Source organism: Balaenoptera borealis (assembly GCF_965194805.1).
Source record: "Balaenoptera borealis genome assembly, chromosome: 1".
In the NCBI taxonomy this organism is placed as follows: domain Eukaryota; kingdom Metazoa; phylum Chordata; class Mammalia; order Artiodactyla; family Balaenopteridae; genus Balaenoptera; species Balaenoptera borealis.
Window position 1 is genome coordinate 30,617,287 of NC_138860.1, and position 15,304 is coordinate 30,632,590.

A 15,304-nucleotide genomic window follows, 5' to 3' on the forward strand; every position below is an offset into this window, starting at 1 on the left:
AAGCAACCTAAATACCCATTGACAGACGAATGGATAAAGAAGTTGTGGTACATATATACAATGGAATATTACTCAGCCATAAAAAGGAACGAAATTGAGTCATTTGTTGAGACGTGGATGGATCTAGAGACTGTCATACAGAGTGAAGTAAGTCAGAAAGAGAAAAACAAATATCGTATATTAACGCATGTATGTGGAACCTAGAAAAATGGTACAGTTGAACCGGGTTGCAGGGCAGAAGTTGAGACACAGATGTAGAGAACAAATGTATAGACACCAAGGGGGGAAAACTGTGGTGGGATGGGGATGGTGGTGTGCTGCATTGGGTGATTGGGATTGACATGTATACAGTGATGTGTATAAAATTGATGACTGATTAAAAAAAAAAAACAAAAAAGAGAGAAATAGGCAAGTAGAAAACTTGACTGGGAAGAAAAAATCTTAGATAAATAATAAGAATTAGTTTGATGTACAATTAGTGGTTCTGAAAGAAATTTCTCTATGAAAAAAATAATCTGATAAGGATTTGGACTTATGAAGGATGGCCATCTTAGTGAGCCATAACATTCCCAATTGTATCTGAACATTTTCAATACAACCAATTATTTTTGAGTTTCTCAAAGGAAAAACTTGAGAATCATTTTGATGAAGTTATAATATCAGTAATTCAAATGTGTAAAGAAGATAGCAGAATAAAGACTTTTCAGTTCCCTTTTTCTACAAACTTCCAATTATAAGGTAAATAAGCCACAGAGCTATAATGTACAGCACAGGGAATACAGTCCTCCCTCAGTGGCTGCAAGGGATTGGTTCCAGGACCCCCACAGATACCAAAATCCACGATGCTCAAGTCCCTTATATGAAATGGAATAGTATGGTCAGCCCTCCATATCCGTGGGCATCTGTGGATTCAACCAACCACAGACCCAATTCAACTGAATCCTTGGATGCAGAACCCATGGATATGGAGGGCTGACCAGTATAGTAAATAATACTATGGGACTTCCCTGGTGGTCCAGGGCTTAAGACCCCACGCTCCCAATGCAGGGGGCACGGGTTTGATCCCTGGTCAGGGAACCAAGATCTCTCATGCTGCACAGCATGGCCATAATAATAATAATAATAATAATAATAATAATAATAATAATAATATTGTAGTAACTCTGTATGGGGACAGATGGTAAGTAGACTGATCATGATAATTTCTTAGTGTATATAAATATTGAATCACTATGTTGTACTCCTGAAACTAATATGTCAATAAGTCAGTCAGAAAAAAATCATCCCCAAAGCAATAAGAAGAAACAAACACAAATACCATCTACAGAAAAATTAGGAGATATCTGTAACTTCCAAACCACAGTGAAGACAAGAGTATAGAGAGAAGAATTTAAAGAGCCTAGCCCAAGGAGGGAGGGGCAAGATAGGGGTAGGGGATTAAGAGGTACAAACTACTAGGTGTAAGAAAGCTACAAGTATATATTTTATAATACAGGGAATATAGCCAATATTTTATAACTATAAATAAAGTATAACTTTTAAAAATTGTGAATCACTATGTTGTACACCTGAAACTTATATAATATTGTAAATCAACTATACCTCAATAAAGAAAAAAATAAAGAACTTAGCCCAAGAAAGATCAAAGTGTCTTCAAGCATCTGCAGAAAAGAATATCAGTAAAAAACCAATTCCGGACTTCCCTGGTGGCGCAGTGGTTAAGAATCCGCCTGCCAATACAGGGGAGATGGGTTCAAGCCCTGGTCTGGGAAGATCCCACATGCCGCAGAGCAACTAAGCCCATGCACCACAACTACTGCATCTGCACTCTAGAGCCTGCGAGCCACAACTACTGAGCCCACATGCCACAACTACTGAAGCCTATATGCTTAGAGCCCGTGCTCCACAACAAGAGAAGCCACCGCAATGAGAAGGCCACACACCACAACGAAGAGTAGCCCTGCTCGCTGCAACTAGAGAAAGCCCATGCACAGCAATGAAGACGCAATGCAGCCAAAAAAAAAAAAACCCCCACAAATTCCACATACAGAAACCTGAAGACTCGGAAATTTAAGGGATCAGGTACCATGGAGGCCACAAGTAGGGGGAGGGCTAAAAAAAGGTTTATTTGGCTCCTGGGAACTCATGTTCAATCTGTCCATACAGTCAATTCACACCCATCTGCCTTCAGAGCGACTGGACCTTTGAAACCCAGAAACAATAACATAAAAACAGTAGGTACTTCAGAAGATGAAAAGATCCATTTGTCTAAAGACAGAGATCAAATGAAAGGCTAAATAATGAATAGTGGGGAACAGCCCTACCCCTTCCTGGTCCAACCCAGCTCATTTCCCTATCTTGCTCTCAAAATGCAAACAGCCACATTTACATAGTTAAGTAGAAATTGGAGGATCCCTTTTTGGAAAAAAGAGAAAACATGCTGATGTTTGGGAGTTCACAAAACAAAGGCAGCTTGTTGCCAACCAGTTCACCAATGAGTAAAACCCAAGACTATAAGCCCCACTCATTCACACAAAGCTTCTTAAGCTTCTCAGTGCCTCTCCCAAACAGGAACAAATTGACAAGAAGCTCTAGGTGTTTGAAAAAAGTCTCCACCATGAAAGAGAAAAGCCAAAACACATAGAAAAAAGAAAATCCAAAGCAAACAGAGATAATGCAGAGAAGAGAAGAAAATGTACAAGAGATTATAATTAATATTATGAGAGGGGTGGGGGGGAAGAGGAGATTACATCCATGAAATAAAACAAAATCTTTAAAAAATCACAATTAAAGAAAGTGTTCTTAGATATGAAAATGATAGCAAAAAGTAAAAATTCAACAGAATTTTCTGCAGTGATAGAAAAGTTCTGTGCTGTCCAACATGGTAGCCATTAAGGACTTTAAAAGTGGCCAATGAAACTGAAGAACTAAAATTTAATTTAACGTTAATTTAAATAGCCACATGTGGCCAGTGGCTACATACTGCATAGTGCAAAGTTGAAAGACAAAATAAAAAAAAGTTTTTCCCAGAAACAGCAAAAGACAAAGACATGAGTAAGATAGAAAAGTTCCAGAATTTGAAGACCAGAAAAATCCAATATCTAATTAATAGAAGTTCCAGATACAGAACAGGAGAAAACAGAAAAAAGGAACTAGCAACCTGAGTGTAAGGTTTATATAATTTGAGTTGATGAACATAAAGTTCTTTTTTAGTATCATTATGAATTTGTGCTCCCTTAATAAGCTTAGTTTATTTCAGCTGACAGTAACGATTCTTTTCAATGCTCAAATGGTCACCAGTTTGTCAGTGGCCATCTTCTCTAGGCTCACCTCTTTTTCTTTCTCAAGGTGCTCTGATTCCTTTACCTGGTAAACACTAAGACATTCTTGGTCCAGCCAGAATGAACTACTTAGAGTAACTTTAACATGTTATCCTCTTTCACACATGCTGTTTTCTTCAGAGTGGAACCACTCACCCATCTTGAAAATCCCCACTCATCTTTGTAAAGCCAGGACACACACCAGTTCCTCTATAAGGAGACAGTAGAGGGCTTGGCTTGGAATCAGAGCTCCGCTATTGATTAAATGCGTGAGCTGGCAAGTCGCCTAACCTCCCTCTAATTGTTTCCTCATCTGTAAAATGGAAATAACGGTACTGACCTCAGAGGCTTGTTAAGGAGTAAATGAGTTACTATGTCTAAGTTGCTTAGAATGGCACTTAGAACACAGCAAATGCTCAAGAAATGTTTGTTATGATTATTAAAAAGTACTCTCTCCTAGGGACTTCCCTGGTGATCCAGTGATTAAGAATCCGCCTTCCACCGCAGGGGATGCAGGTTTGATCCCTGGTCAAGGAACTAAGATCCCACGTGCCACGGGGCAACTAAGCCCCCATGTCACAACTACTGAGCCCGCATACCACAACCAGAGAGAAGCCCATGCACCGCAACAAAAGGTCCCGCATGCCACAACAAAGACCCCACGTGCTGCAACTAAGACCCGACGCAGCCAAAAAAAAAAGTATTCTCTCCTTAGGTGGAGTTAAGTGCATGCCCTTTGTTTCCAGGGAGCCTCGAATACATCTATTATAGCACTTACCATATTTCTATATATATAACCATGTGTCTCTCCCTTAGACAATGAGTACCTTACAAGCAAGGATTACGCTCTGCTTTTCTTTATATTCCAGAACACTAGCTAACCTAACTATGCTTGTTATAGTACTTAACAAATGCTTAGTAAAGAACTGAATGGTGAGTAAGGGTAAAGATCTGGATAACTATGAGAAAGGAGAAACGATTAACCAGAAAGACAAAAAAGAAGCAGAAGGACTTAGCAATGAAAGAGAAGCCAGGGGTGGGGGAGGAGCAAAATAGGTGAAGGAGAGTAAGAGGTCCAAACTACTAGATATAAAATAAATAAGTTACAAGGATGTAATGTACAGCACAGTGAATACAGTCAGTATTTTATAATAACTCTGTATGGAGTATAATCTACAAAAATATCAAATTACTGGGCTTCCCTGGTGGCGCAGTGGTTGAGAGTCTGCCTGCCAATGCAGGGGACACGGGTTCGAGCCCTGGTCTGGGAAGATCCCACATGCCGCAGAGCGGCTAGGCCCGTGAGCCACGACTACTGAGCCTGTGCGTCTGGAGCCCGTGCTCCGCAACAAGAGAGGCCGCGACAGTGAGAGGCCCGCGCACCGCGATGAAGAGTGGACCCTGCTCGCTGGAAGTGGAGAAAGCCCTCGCACAGAAACGAAGACCCAACACACCCAAAAATAAATTAATTAATTAATTAAAAAGAAAGGAGGGGGGAAATTGATAATTGAAGATTAGTGTTAAAAAAAAAAATCAAATTACTATGTTGTACACCTGAAACTAATACAGTTGACCCTTGAACAATATAGTTAATCTGAGTATAATTTATAGTCAGCCCTCCATAACCGCAGTTCTCCTGCATCTGTGGATTCAGCCAACCAACGACCGTGTCGTACTGTAGTATTTGCTATTGAAAAATACCCGTATGTAAGTGGATGTGTGCAGTTCAAAGCCACATTGTTCAAGGGTCAACTGTATAATATTGTAAGTCAACAATACTTCACTTAAAAAAAATTAAATTCCAAGTCTTCTAGTCTGAATGAAAGAGATCATGTAACTGACATTCATTCATTCAACAAAAAACATGGTAAATATAATATGGCAGTGAATATCACAAAACCCTGCCTTTATGAAGACTACACTCTACCGGGAAGAATCAGAAAATAAACAATAGAGACAAAATTTATGTAGTAACAAGTGCTAAAAAGAAAAAATGTTATTAAGGAAAGCTGATAAGAAACAAAGAGTTTGCTTTTGACTGTGGATAGATTATAGGAAAGCATTTATGTAGATTCAGGAGACATTCAGAATTATGTGATTGGTATACAGACTAGAGATTGGGTTAAAGATGTGCGAGTTCTCTGCATAAATGAGATAATTAGAGTCATAAGAACTTATTTAAGGAATAAATCTGAACATAAACGAGAACAGAGTCTGAATGGAAATATGAACAGAAAAGAGAGAATGGTGGGAGAGTGTATCATAAGAGATACATACATACAATTGGGAAAAAGTAGAAGAAAACAGGAAAGGGCTCAGAGACACATAGCAGGGGTGCTCAGTAAGTATTTGCTAAATTGTGAATGAGCGAAAAATCAGTTTTTACTCCCCAAGGGAGGTATTTCTAGGTTTGGTCTTCAACAATGCCAAATGCCAGAGGCTGAAAAGGGTGAGATGAAAAAAGGTCATCAAACATTTGGTATATTCAAATGAAATGTTCAAGTGTAATGGTTTGATAATACATTTTGTGGTCACTTTTTAATTTAAGGAAATTAACCAATATACCTATGTTCTAAGAGATGTATTTTCTCTAACATCGAGTTGTTTTCAATCTACACCCTGCATAATGCCTGGATATAGAAATGCTTAAAAGATGTTTACTAAATGAAGATTTGCCTTTAGTCACAGTTCCCAAGACATAATTAAAATGTGCTCTTTTAGAAAGAAGTCTTTAATATGTTACCACGGCAGTGTCTGGATTGTAGTCATCAATCTGTTCGAAAGTATTTATATCTTTATTTCCAAGTGCGATTTGAAGAGCTATAGAATCATCAACATATCTAGGTTGGTAAGATTAAGGAAAACTGCTTTTATTAACAACCAAACAAATGATACTCTAATAAGACAGAAAAGTGTGTTCTATTGTCACAGAAAATCTTCAGGTTTATGACTACTTTCCACATTCAGCTTTACTGAAACCACAGGCATAGTTTACTAGTCACAGCAGGAGTTGGCTATTTTCTGAAGCAAAGTCCCAAGGCATCACTTATTCCCTGTCAAGGGAGACGGAGAGGAAAGTCTTGGCGACTACCTATGTGACTCACGGCTCTACCTCACCCTGGATGTACGTGGCCAGTGGCTGTGGGAAGAGCATCCTCAACTGGCATACTCATATGCCCAGAGCGTTCTTCCTGGTTAATTGAGCTTGCTTGCCATGAGGGGCTCTCTTAAGTGCCACCTTTGGAGTATGTACCTTAAGTGACTGACTGTACATGTTTCTGTCAAGTCAATCTAAGTAATTAGCAAGTTATAATGGATGAGCCTCAGGTTTATAAACAAAAAGTTACTCTAAATTTTCGCTAGCATTGTAATTAAATTTAACAAAATAAAGATATCACTATAAAAAGAGAAAGCAAAAAACAATTTGCAAACTTTTTACTGAATGTCTCACTAAAAAAATCACCACAAAAACACGGAAGAAGTGCAAAGTTCTACCATTCTGGTTCAGAAAGGATACCGCCCAGCATAGCTTAGTGTTTCAGGATCAATGTCATCTTCATAGGCATTCAAAGGGATGAGTTTCCTTTTGATGGGATCAAAAACTAGCTGATAGAGGAAGGTATTATTGGCCCGAATAAATCCTTTGATGTAATCTTCTGGTACTGTTATATTCATCTTGAGATAATGTCCAATTTTCTTGATAACCTAATAATGAATGTAAAAATATTTATGAGTTATCTGCAGATAAAGAAGAGGGAACGCATTATTCCCAACACCCATCACTTTACATTAGAGATGGATGAGGAGGGATAGAAAAATCAATTGCTTTTATCTATATTAAAAACCTCTACCAGTAAACACAACCATGTCATGACTTAAAATTCTAAGTCTCTATAACAGTATTTTCTTTGGTTTTTCTATTATTAATCCAAAGAATGAAAAATTCAGTTACACATCAAATTTACATTCCTAGGTATAACTTTAAGATACATTCTTCACCCTCAGAGTACCTTTCACCTAGAAAGCAAAAAACAAACAACACACAAAACCTAAGAATTAAAAAAAACCCAAATATTCATAGATCATATTTTAAAAATGAAGTCAACATTCTAATTCCTGTTAGAGTCATGGATGATTAAAGCTGGAAGGGGTTTTAAATCTTTTATATCAAACTCAGAGACAAAGAAGAGAAGACCCAGAGAACTGAAGTGATCCTGTAGTCACAGGCTAGTTAGTACATGTTGCTCTATTCCGAAATCTGCCACCATCTCCCAACCTTGAGATCTGTCTATTTTAGTACACCACCCTTAGTCCTGAGGACTCACATTTTGTACCCTTGGAAACAAAAAATGGAAATTCTGCTCTGCAAACTCTAAGGGCTTAAGAGAACTACTCAAGGGGGGGTGGGGTAGGAATAAGCTTCTTTAATGTATGTTTAATTTTTTAAGGTAAAGAAATCAGAGAAATTATAGAGCAGTGATGTATGGGGTCTCAGAGTTTTCTAGAAAATACATGACACATGATACCACATCAAATTGTATGAGGAAGTAATACAAGAATACAGTTGTACTCTATTAAGCCACATTAAAGAGATTTCCGTAAATGTGCAATTCCTCTCATAACTTTCACTTGTTTTAGAAGATAACTACTTTTCATAAAAATATATTTATGTTAAAATGTAATGAATTAATTATTGTTAATTTTAAGTGAATTAATAAACAATTTGATTTTTCTGTTTCAATTTCTTTTTTTTTTGGCTGCATTGGGTCTTTGTTGCTGCATGCAAGCTTTTCTCTCTAGTTGCAGCGAGCGGGGGCTACTCTTCGTTGCAGTGCACAGGCTTCTCATTGTGGTTGCTTCTCTTGTTGCAGAGCATGGGCTCTAGGCACGTGGGCTTCCGTAGTTGTGGCACGCAGGCCCTGGAGCATACGGGCTTCAATAGTTGCGGCACGCAGGCTCTAGGGCGCACAGGCTTCAGTAGTTGTGGCGCGTGGGCTCAGTAGTTGTGGTGCACGGGCTTGGTTGCTCTGCAGCATGTGGGATCTTCCTGGACCAGGGATTGAACCTGTGTCCTCTGCATTGTCAGGCAGATTCTTAACCACTGCGCCACCAGGGAAGTTCCTTCTGTTTCAATTTCTGACTCAGTAAATATCAATAGCTATAACCCATATAAACAAAAATAATTGCCACAAAGAGATTTTAAGAGCGTAAAGGGATCCTGAGACCAAAAAGTTTGAGAACGACTACTACAGAGTAACAGGACAGAAATCAAAAGACTGTACGTTTTAACATTAATTCTACCCTAGAGTATCTTATCTTTAAGTTTCTTTATATTAGTCTTCATTTAAAAAAATTACTACTTGTTTTTTGTCAGTTGCCGAAAACATGGTTCATCCGTTGCCAAAAGCAAAGTTCCAGTGTTTTAGTCATTTTCTCCTTTCAATGACACCATATTGGATATGGATATAATAGAATATTTAAGATCCATATTCTGAGCAGTTCATCTATTATTTAAGAACTGCTTCAGAAACTGAATATGACACTTGGTAAATCACTCTTACCTTTAAAATATCTGGATTGTTGGCTAGTCTTAGTACTTTGCAGGCCTTGGCTAATCCAATCCCACGCAGTGATGAGAGATAGTCACAGCCTGAAAGAATGCACATATAACGGAACTTCTCTTCTGTGAACACATCCCCAAGTTGTTTGCACATTCCTAGCCGAGCCTGATCAACTTCTAGTCCATTTCCAAATTGGTCCATTTTTAAAATAACCTTCAGGAGGAATGGAAACTGTTAACACCTGAAAGAGCCGTTTTTATTTTTCATCATCTAAGACCTTGCAGTATTTCTAAGAAGTCTTTCTTGTTCTTTATCATAACTGAGAAGAGAGACAGGTAGGCCAGTTAATTACTGTAATATTTGCAAATAAGTTAAATTGAAGCATAGGCTATGGCTAGACAAGGTCATACGCCAGAACTCAATTGTCTTGACTCTGGTATAAAGAAGGCCCTTTTTGACATGATAACCTCTTACAGAGTTATCATGTCAAATAGCAATTCATACAAAAAGCATTTTCTCCTTACCTTCCGCTTTTACATATTAAAGTAACCCTTTTGCTTAGTCTTAAAGTAATACATGTCCATTGTAGAAAATTTGGAAAACACAGAAACTCAGGAAGAAGAAAACAGAAGTTGCCCCAAATGTCTCATCTATTACTATTACCCAGCATTAACCTTTTCACAGATCCTTCTTCATCTATGAAATAGATAATATAAATAACATAGATATTAACAAAAATGAAATCACCCTATAGTTTTGTATCTTAATATATAATAAAATTTTCCATTAAATAGTTTTATACATAATTCTAAATAACTGCAGAACATCTCATTAGTAGATAAGTTAGCTTATTTACCTAACCTAATTGAAAAATATAAAGCATATAAATTATCATTATTAAAAAATAAGACCACATTCCACTAAAGAATTTGGAGAAAACAAAACCCTCTAACTGTAAGGGCTTATTCTGAAAAATTGTCCAGATTACACAAATGTCAAGCAGCAAAACCTTTCTTTTCATTTTAATAAAACAATTATTAACAACTGTAAGTAAATATTAGTTGCAGGTATTAAATAGGATAAAAAACTTTAGCTCCTGATTTACACTATTTCCATCCACATAGAAAAACAGTATGGAGTAGTTGTAGTTAGGTACCTTTTTACAGCCAAAAGCGAGGAGATCAGAGTCTTCTGTAATTACAGCTTGTACAATACCAGCCTTGTTAAGATAGGCCAACTGTGCGTCTGCTTCATATGGAGCCACAAGACAATCTACTCCCTGAGACCGAGCAGCCTATGGGAAAGGATTGGTCAATCTCAAGAACAGCATCTGCAGAGCACTGAACAACTTCCTGTATCAAACCCATTTTATTACCAGCCTCAACATGTATTGAATACTTGCTAATATTATTTTTGAAAATCATTTCCTTTGAAGTAAGTTTTTCTACTTTTAGTCCTATATATATTGAACTAATCATACAGCCACTAAGAAATCTTTTTTAAAAATCAATATATACATTAGGAAAAAAGAAATATTGCTGTACATTTGGGGGCGAATACAAGCTATAAAGCTTAATTATTTCAAATTATAGAAAGCTACCATCTTAAGAATGATTATGCTCTAAAAAGAACACAAGTCATGCGTTTCCCCAGGTTCTCTTATCACAGAACACGAGTCTGACACTGTACTGATGAAACAACGGAATTTAATCACTATCTTCCCATTTGTTTACCAAGCAGTTTGAACACAGACCTGAAAAGGGGGAAGTGTGGGCTGTGATTTTGGGCATGCTGACACTAAGATTTATGGTAATAGGTAATAAGGAAATAAGCTTCTAAGAAGCAGATCAAGTAGACTAGAAGTCTGTAGAGCTCCTGAGTTGGCCAGGCTACTTCAACAGATCTCTGACAGTCATTCATGAGTGAAGGTTACAGTAACTGTCGAAGACTATGAGAGTGGGGTGGGATTGAACCTCCAGGAATTTATTCCTTGCATCTCTGCGGAGCACATTTATCTATGTAAGTGACACATCTAAAAAGGGAGAGCTTCACTTATTCCTTAGGATTTCTCCCTTGGAAACTGCTGGACTCCTCTCTTCTACCTACAGATACTGTTCCTTCTTCCTCTGACACCCAGCTTTCCTGAAGGTTAGGCCTAGAAGAATTTTCCTCCCTTTACTTCCTTAACAAACAACTCAACAAACAACTTATAACTAGCCTAAATGAACCCAGTAATTTGTTACTTTGGCTTAATTTCTTATTTAGCTCACCTTAATTACGTTGTGGGCCATAGCGTGTGTGATATTGATAGAACGGGTGAAACATTCTCTGGCTTCTGAGACCTTCCCCTCACGAAGAAGCTGCTTTCCCTTAAGAAGATTGGCTTGTCTTCTTCTGCAAGATAAAAAAAGGTGAGAGAAGGACTCAAAAAATTACAATACAACTATAATTCAAGAATTTTTCCTAGAATAAAAAAATGTTTGACTCATTTGAAAGTGCACATCCAATCCTTAAGAATATTAACCCAGATCTTTTGGGCTTCTAGACAAAAAGAACAAGGATTTACAGTGCCTGTACACACAAGCTTATCATCAGACTTTCCCATAGCAATGCTTCATGTCAAAAGAAAATGGAGTAATGAAGACACTTATGAAAATGTAAGTCAAGGCTTTTACACCATTAAAACTAACTTTCCAGCGTAAAGGGTGCAACTTTATCAACATACTAAGAACCTGAAGTATACTGTTTCCTGTGAGTTTCTCTGTGGAATCTATTAATACTAGAGGAAAAACTATGGAAAAACCAAAATAACATGAGAGACATTGATATAAGGACTGTTAATAGCCATCAGCTATATGGTAATTTGTAGATGCAAGACTAAACAACTACTGCTCTCTCCCTGTTTAGGGAGAGAGCAGTAGTTATGTGCCCTGACAACGTAGTACCACTATTTTTGAAATGGGGGGAGAGAGTGCACATGCAAAGGAAAGAAAAAGAAACTGTAACGACAATCATATTGGTAGTGGTAGTATTCATATTTTATTCTGAATCTATTGTTGAGTATAATGTGGGGTAAAATAAATGAGTTATTATAAGATATTCTAACTTTATTATCCCTGTATCCTTGAAAACAAGGATTCTCAGTATGAAAGAAAGGAGCAATGGACACAATACAGAAAAAGTAAAAAAAAAAAACCCTGTAGTCTTGAATTTGAATTGAAGTATCAGTGTGAACTCATGAAGTTTACCTTTTAAGTAAATGTGCATATACACATACACACAAATTTCCTAGTTCACTTTTAAACTGAGGTCCACAGATGAGGAGACTTTGTAGAAAAGGATTTTAAATGCCCCTCCCACCGCTACAGTGGCACAAAGAAAGCTGATCCTACAGAGGTAAGTCAGAAAGAGCACTCAGGTCAGAGACAGACAGCTGAAACATTTTTTAGCCTTTCTCGAAGTTAGCAAGAGGAAATAACTCTGTAATTAGACTTAAGAACAGGATGGGGGACACCCAGGTGGGATATGGCATGGACTAGTCCCTTAGCCACACTGGTTTAGGGCTGTCACCAATCCTTTAAGAACTAACCTGGAACTAACTTTTTATTAAAAGTATATTTAATAAACTGTATATTATTCCTACTAGAATGAGGGTGCAGACAGTCTCAGTTAATCCTTTTATAAACTTTATAAAGTTCTGACCTTAAGAATCAGAGCCCACTAAATACAGGTAGATTGAAAAACCTAGACCTGAAGAGCCCTCTCTAATTTGATTCTAGGCCCAGGGATGGCAAACTAGGCAAGCAGCACTCTCACAGAATGCTCACTCAGTGAGGTTTACTTCTATTTGGGGCTAACTCATACTACCTTTAACAACTAAGCCCAGTGCTCTTTCCTGTACAGCACAATGACTCCTGGACCTAAAAACTAACACAGGGTAAAAACAAGAATAGATGAAAAGTGGCAGAATAGGTGCTTCAATAAAATACAGAAATTCTTTAAAAAAAAATACAGAAATTCTTTCTAAGGTCTGTTATAAAAATATGAGATTCTGTTGAGCTAAATATGAATGATAACATTTCAATTATAACTACTAAAAGAACAGAAATAGAGTATATCAGTTTTCAACTAGAAACAAGAGACAACAATAAGGGTGGATAAAACAATCAACCCAGAAGTTAAGCAAGGTAGGAGCTATATATTAGTAATTAATGATCAATGTAAAAAGAATAAAACTCTCCAGTTTTAAAAATGACAAAGATTGACAGAATGGATAAAAAAATTACAGTGATGTGTTCTTTATAAAAGACAAACTTAAAACCAATGACATAGTAAAACTGAAAATAAACAGAAAAAGACATTAGGAACATACAAAAGAAAGTTGTTATGGCTATACAAACATCAGACAGGATAGACTTTAGAACAAAAAAGCACAGAGACTAAAAGAGTCACTGCATATTGCTTCAATTTGTCACAAAAATATAACAAATTCTAAACTTGAATGCCACCAATAAAATAGCTTCAAAATAAACAAAGCAAAAAAAGTTGGACAGAACTATAAGGTAACTGACAATTGCACTATCATAGTGAAATTTTAATGTACTTTTCTCAGTAATTGATGAATTAAGTAGACACACATAAAAAACAAACAAAAAAACATTAAAAAACCCAATAAGGATATGGAAGATTTGAACATTACAACCAATAAGCTTGATTAACTGGACAGACATAAAACCATCCACTCAATAACTGAAGAACACACATTCCTTTCTAGCACACATGGAACGTTTAAGGAAATCTGTTCATGTACTAGAGATTAAAACAAGCCTCAACAAATTAAAACAAAAAGAAATTTGTATTACACAGACCACAATGTCAGATCTTAAAAAGTTAAAGAATTAACTTACTCTCTTCTAGACTTCTCCACTTCCTTTTTAGAAGGTAAAGTACATCCATCAAATACCAGTATAGGCTTGATCCCATGAGATAGTAACATATTTACAAATTTCATACAAAATCCTACATACCTATGAAAATGAAGAAAAATAATTAAATGCTTTGCATCTTTAGGTAATACTTTTGCTCTTTTTAAAACCAGATGAGACAGATTATGAAAAGAGGTTTCTGTTTTTTTAAGCAAACGTTTTCACAGGAAATGTAAACTCTAATTTAGACTTGGATCCTAATGGGCTATGGGATATTTGCTTTCCTCATGTGTAGATTAAAAGGCTTTGACATCCATAACTAGCCTTTTTACCCCATTTTCTTTTTTTTTGCTTTGAGAAATTTCGAATCTATTGAAAAATTGAAAGAATAGTAGAAAAAATACCTGATTTCTCCAACAACACCATTATCATATCCAAGAAACTTAACAGCCACAAAATACCATCTAATATACAGTCTACATTAAAATTTGTCTGATTGTCCCAGTATTGCTATAACCAGTGGTGACCTGCTAAATGTTAACAAGTTCTGGGGAAAGTGGTACCTAATATGTAGCATTTGTCAATCCCTGACATGAATATTCTACAGTGGTGGATAAACTACCAATGTGGGCTCACTAAATGCTGAACTGGGAGGAGATGGTGTATAGCCAGCTCATAAAAGTTGACTCCAGCACAGCACTGCTACAATTTTTTTCCCCAGTCCAGGATGCAAACAAGAATCAGGTATTGCATTTCAATTTTTATTCTGGCAAGACAGTTAAAAATAGCTACATGTAGATTCATTCCAGGGTCACATGGATAGCTCAACATACGCAAATCATCACTGTGATACACCACATCAACAAAAGACAAAAACCATGTGATGATCATCTCAATAGATACAGAAAAAGCGTTTGACAAAATTCAACATCCATTCATGATAAAAACCCTTACGAAAGTGGGAATAGAGGGAACATATCTCAACATAATAAAAACTATTTATGACAAACCCACAGCCAATATAATACTCAACAGTGAAAGCTCAAAGCCTTCCTGCTAATATCTGGAACAAGACAAGGATGCCTGCTCTCACCACTTCTCTTCAACATAGTATTGGAAGTCTTTTCCACAGCAATCAGACAAGAAAAAGAAATAAAAGGTATTCAAATTGGTAAGGAAGACATGATACCATACATAGAAAACCATAAAGTTTTCACATTAAAGACTACTAGAACTGATAAATGAATTCAGCAAGGTAGTGGGATACAAGATTAACATACAGAAATCTGTTGCATTTCTTTACACTAACAATGAAATAGCAGAAAGGGAATGTAAACAAACAATCCCTTTTAAAATACTTAGGAATAAACCTCACCAAGGAGGTGAAAGACTTATATGCTGAGAACTACAAAACATTAATAAAGGAAATTGAAGATGATTCAAAGAAATGGAAAGATATCCCATGCTTTTGGATTGGAAGAGTTAATATTGTTAAAAT

General features: G+C 36.7%; 2 protein-coding genes and 1 long non-coding RNA gene across 4 annotated transcripts in view; all 3 read right to left on the reverse strand.

Annotated features, from left to right (window-relative positions):
• The window catches only part of BECN2 (beclin 2), a 113,788-nt gene extending 109,784 nt beyond the window's left edge, over positions 1–4,004 (reverse strand). Inside the window, exon 1 of the mRNA XM_082341074.1 lies at positions 3,984–4,004. The gene's annotated coding sequence lies outside the window, so the exon portion shown is untranslated. The remainder of the gene's footprint in view (positions 1–3,983) is intronic.
• The window catches only part of LOC309605589, a 582,281-nt gene that overhangs the window by 214,386 nt on the left and 352,591 nt on the right, over positions 1–15,304 (reverse strand). The window lies entirely within an intron of this gene.
• Positions 1–15,304, reverse strand: part of EXO1 (exonuclease 1) — a 47,573-nt gene that overhangs the window by 26,222 nt on the left and 6,047 nt on the right. For both annotated transcript variants that reach the window (XM_082340378.1, XM_082340377.1), the window contains exons 4-9: positions 13,789–13,908; positions 11,152–11,275; positions 10,038–10,175; positions 8,882–9,094; positions 6,838–7,025; positions 6,064–6,160 (exon numbers count right to left, since the gene is read on the reverse strand). In XM_082340378.1, the coding sequence (XP_082196504.1) occupies positions 6,064–6,160; positions 6,838–7,025; positions 8,882–9,094; positions 10,038–10,175; positions 11,152–11,275; positions 13,789–13,908 (880 nt within the window). The remainder of the gene's footprint in view (positions 1–6,063; positions 6,161–6,837; positions 7,026–8,881; positions 9,095–10,037; positions 10,176–11,151; positions 11,276–13,788; positions 13,909–15,304) is intronic.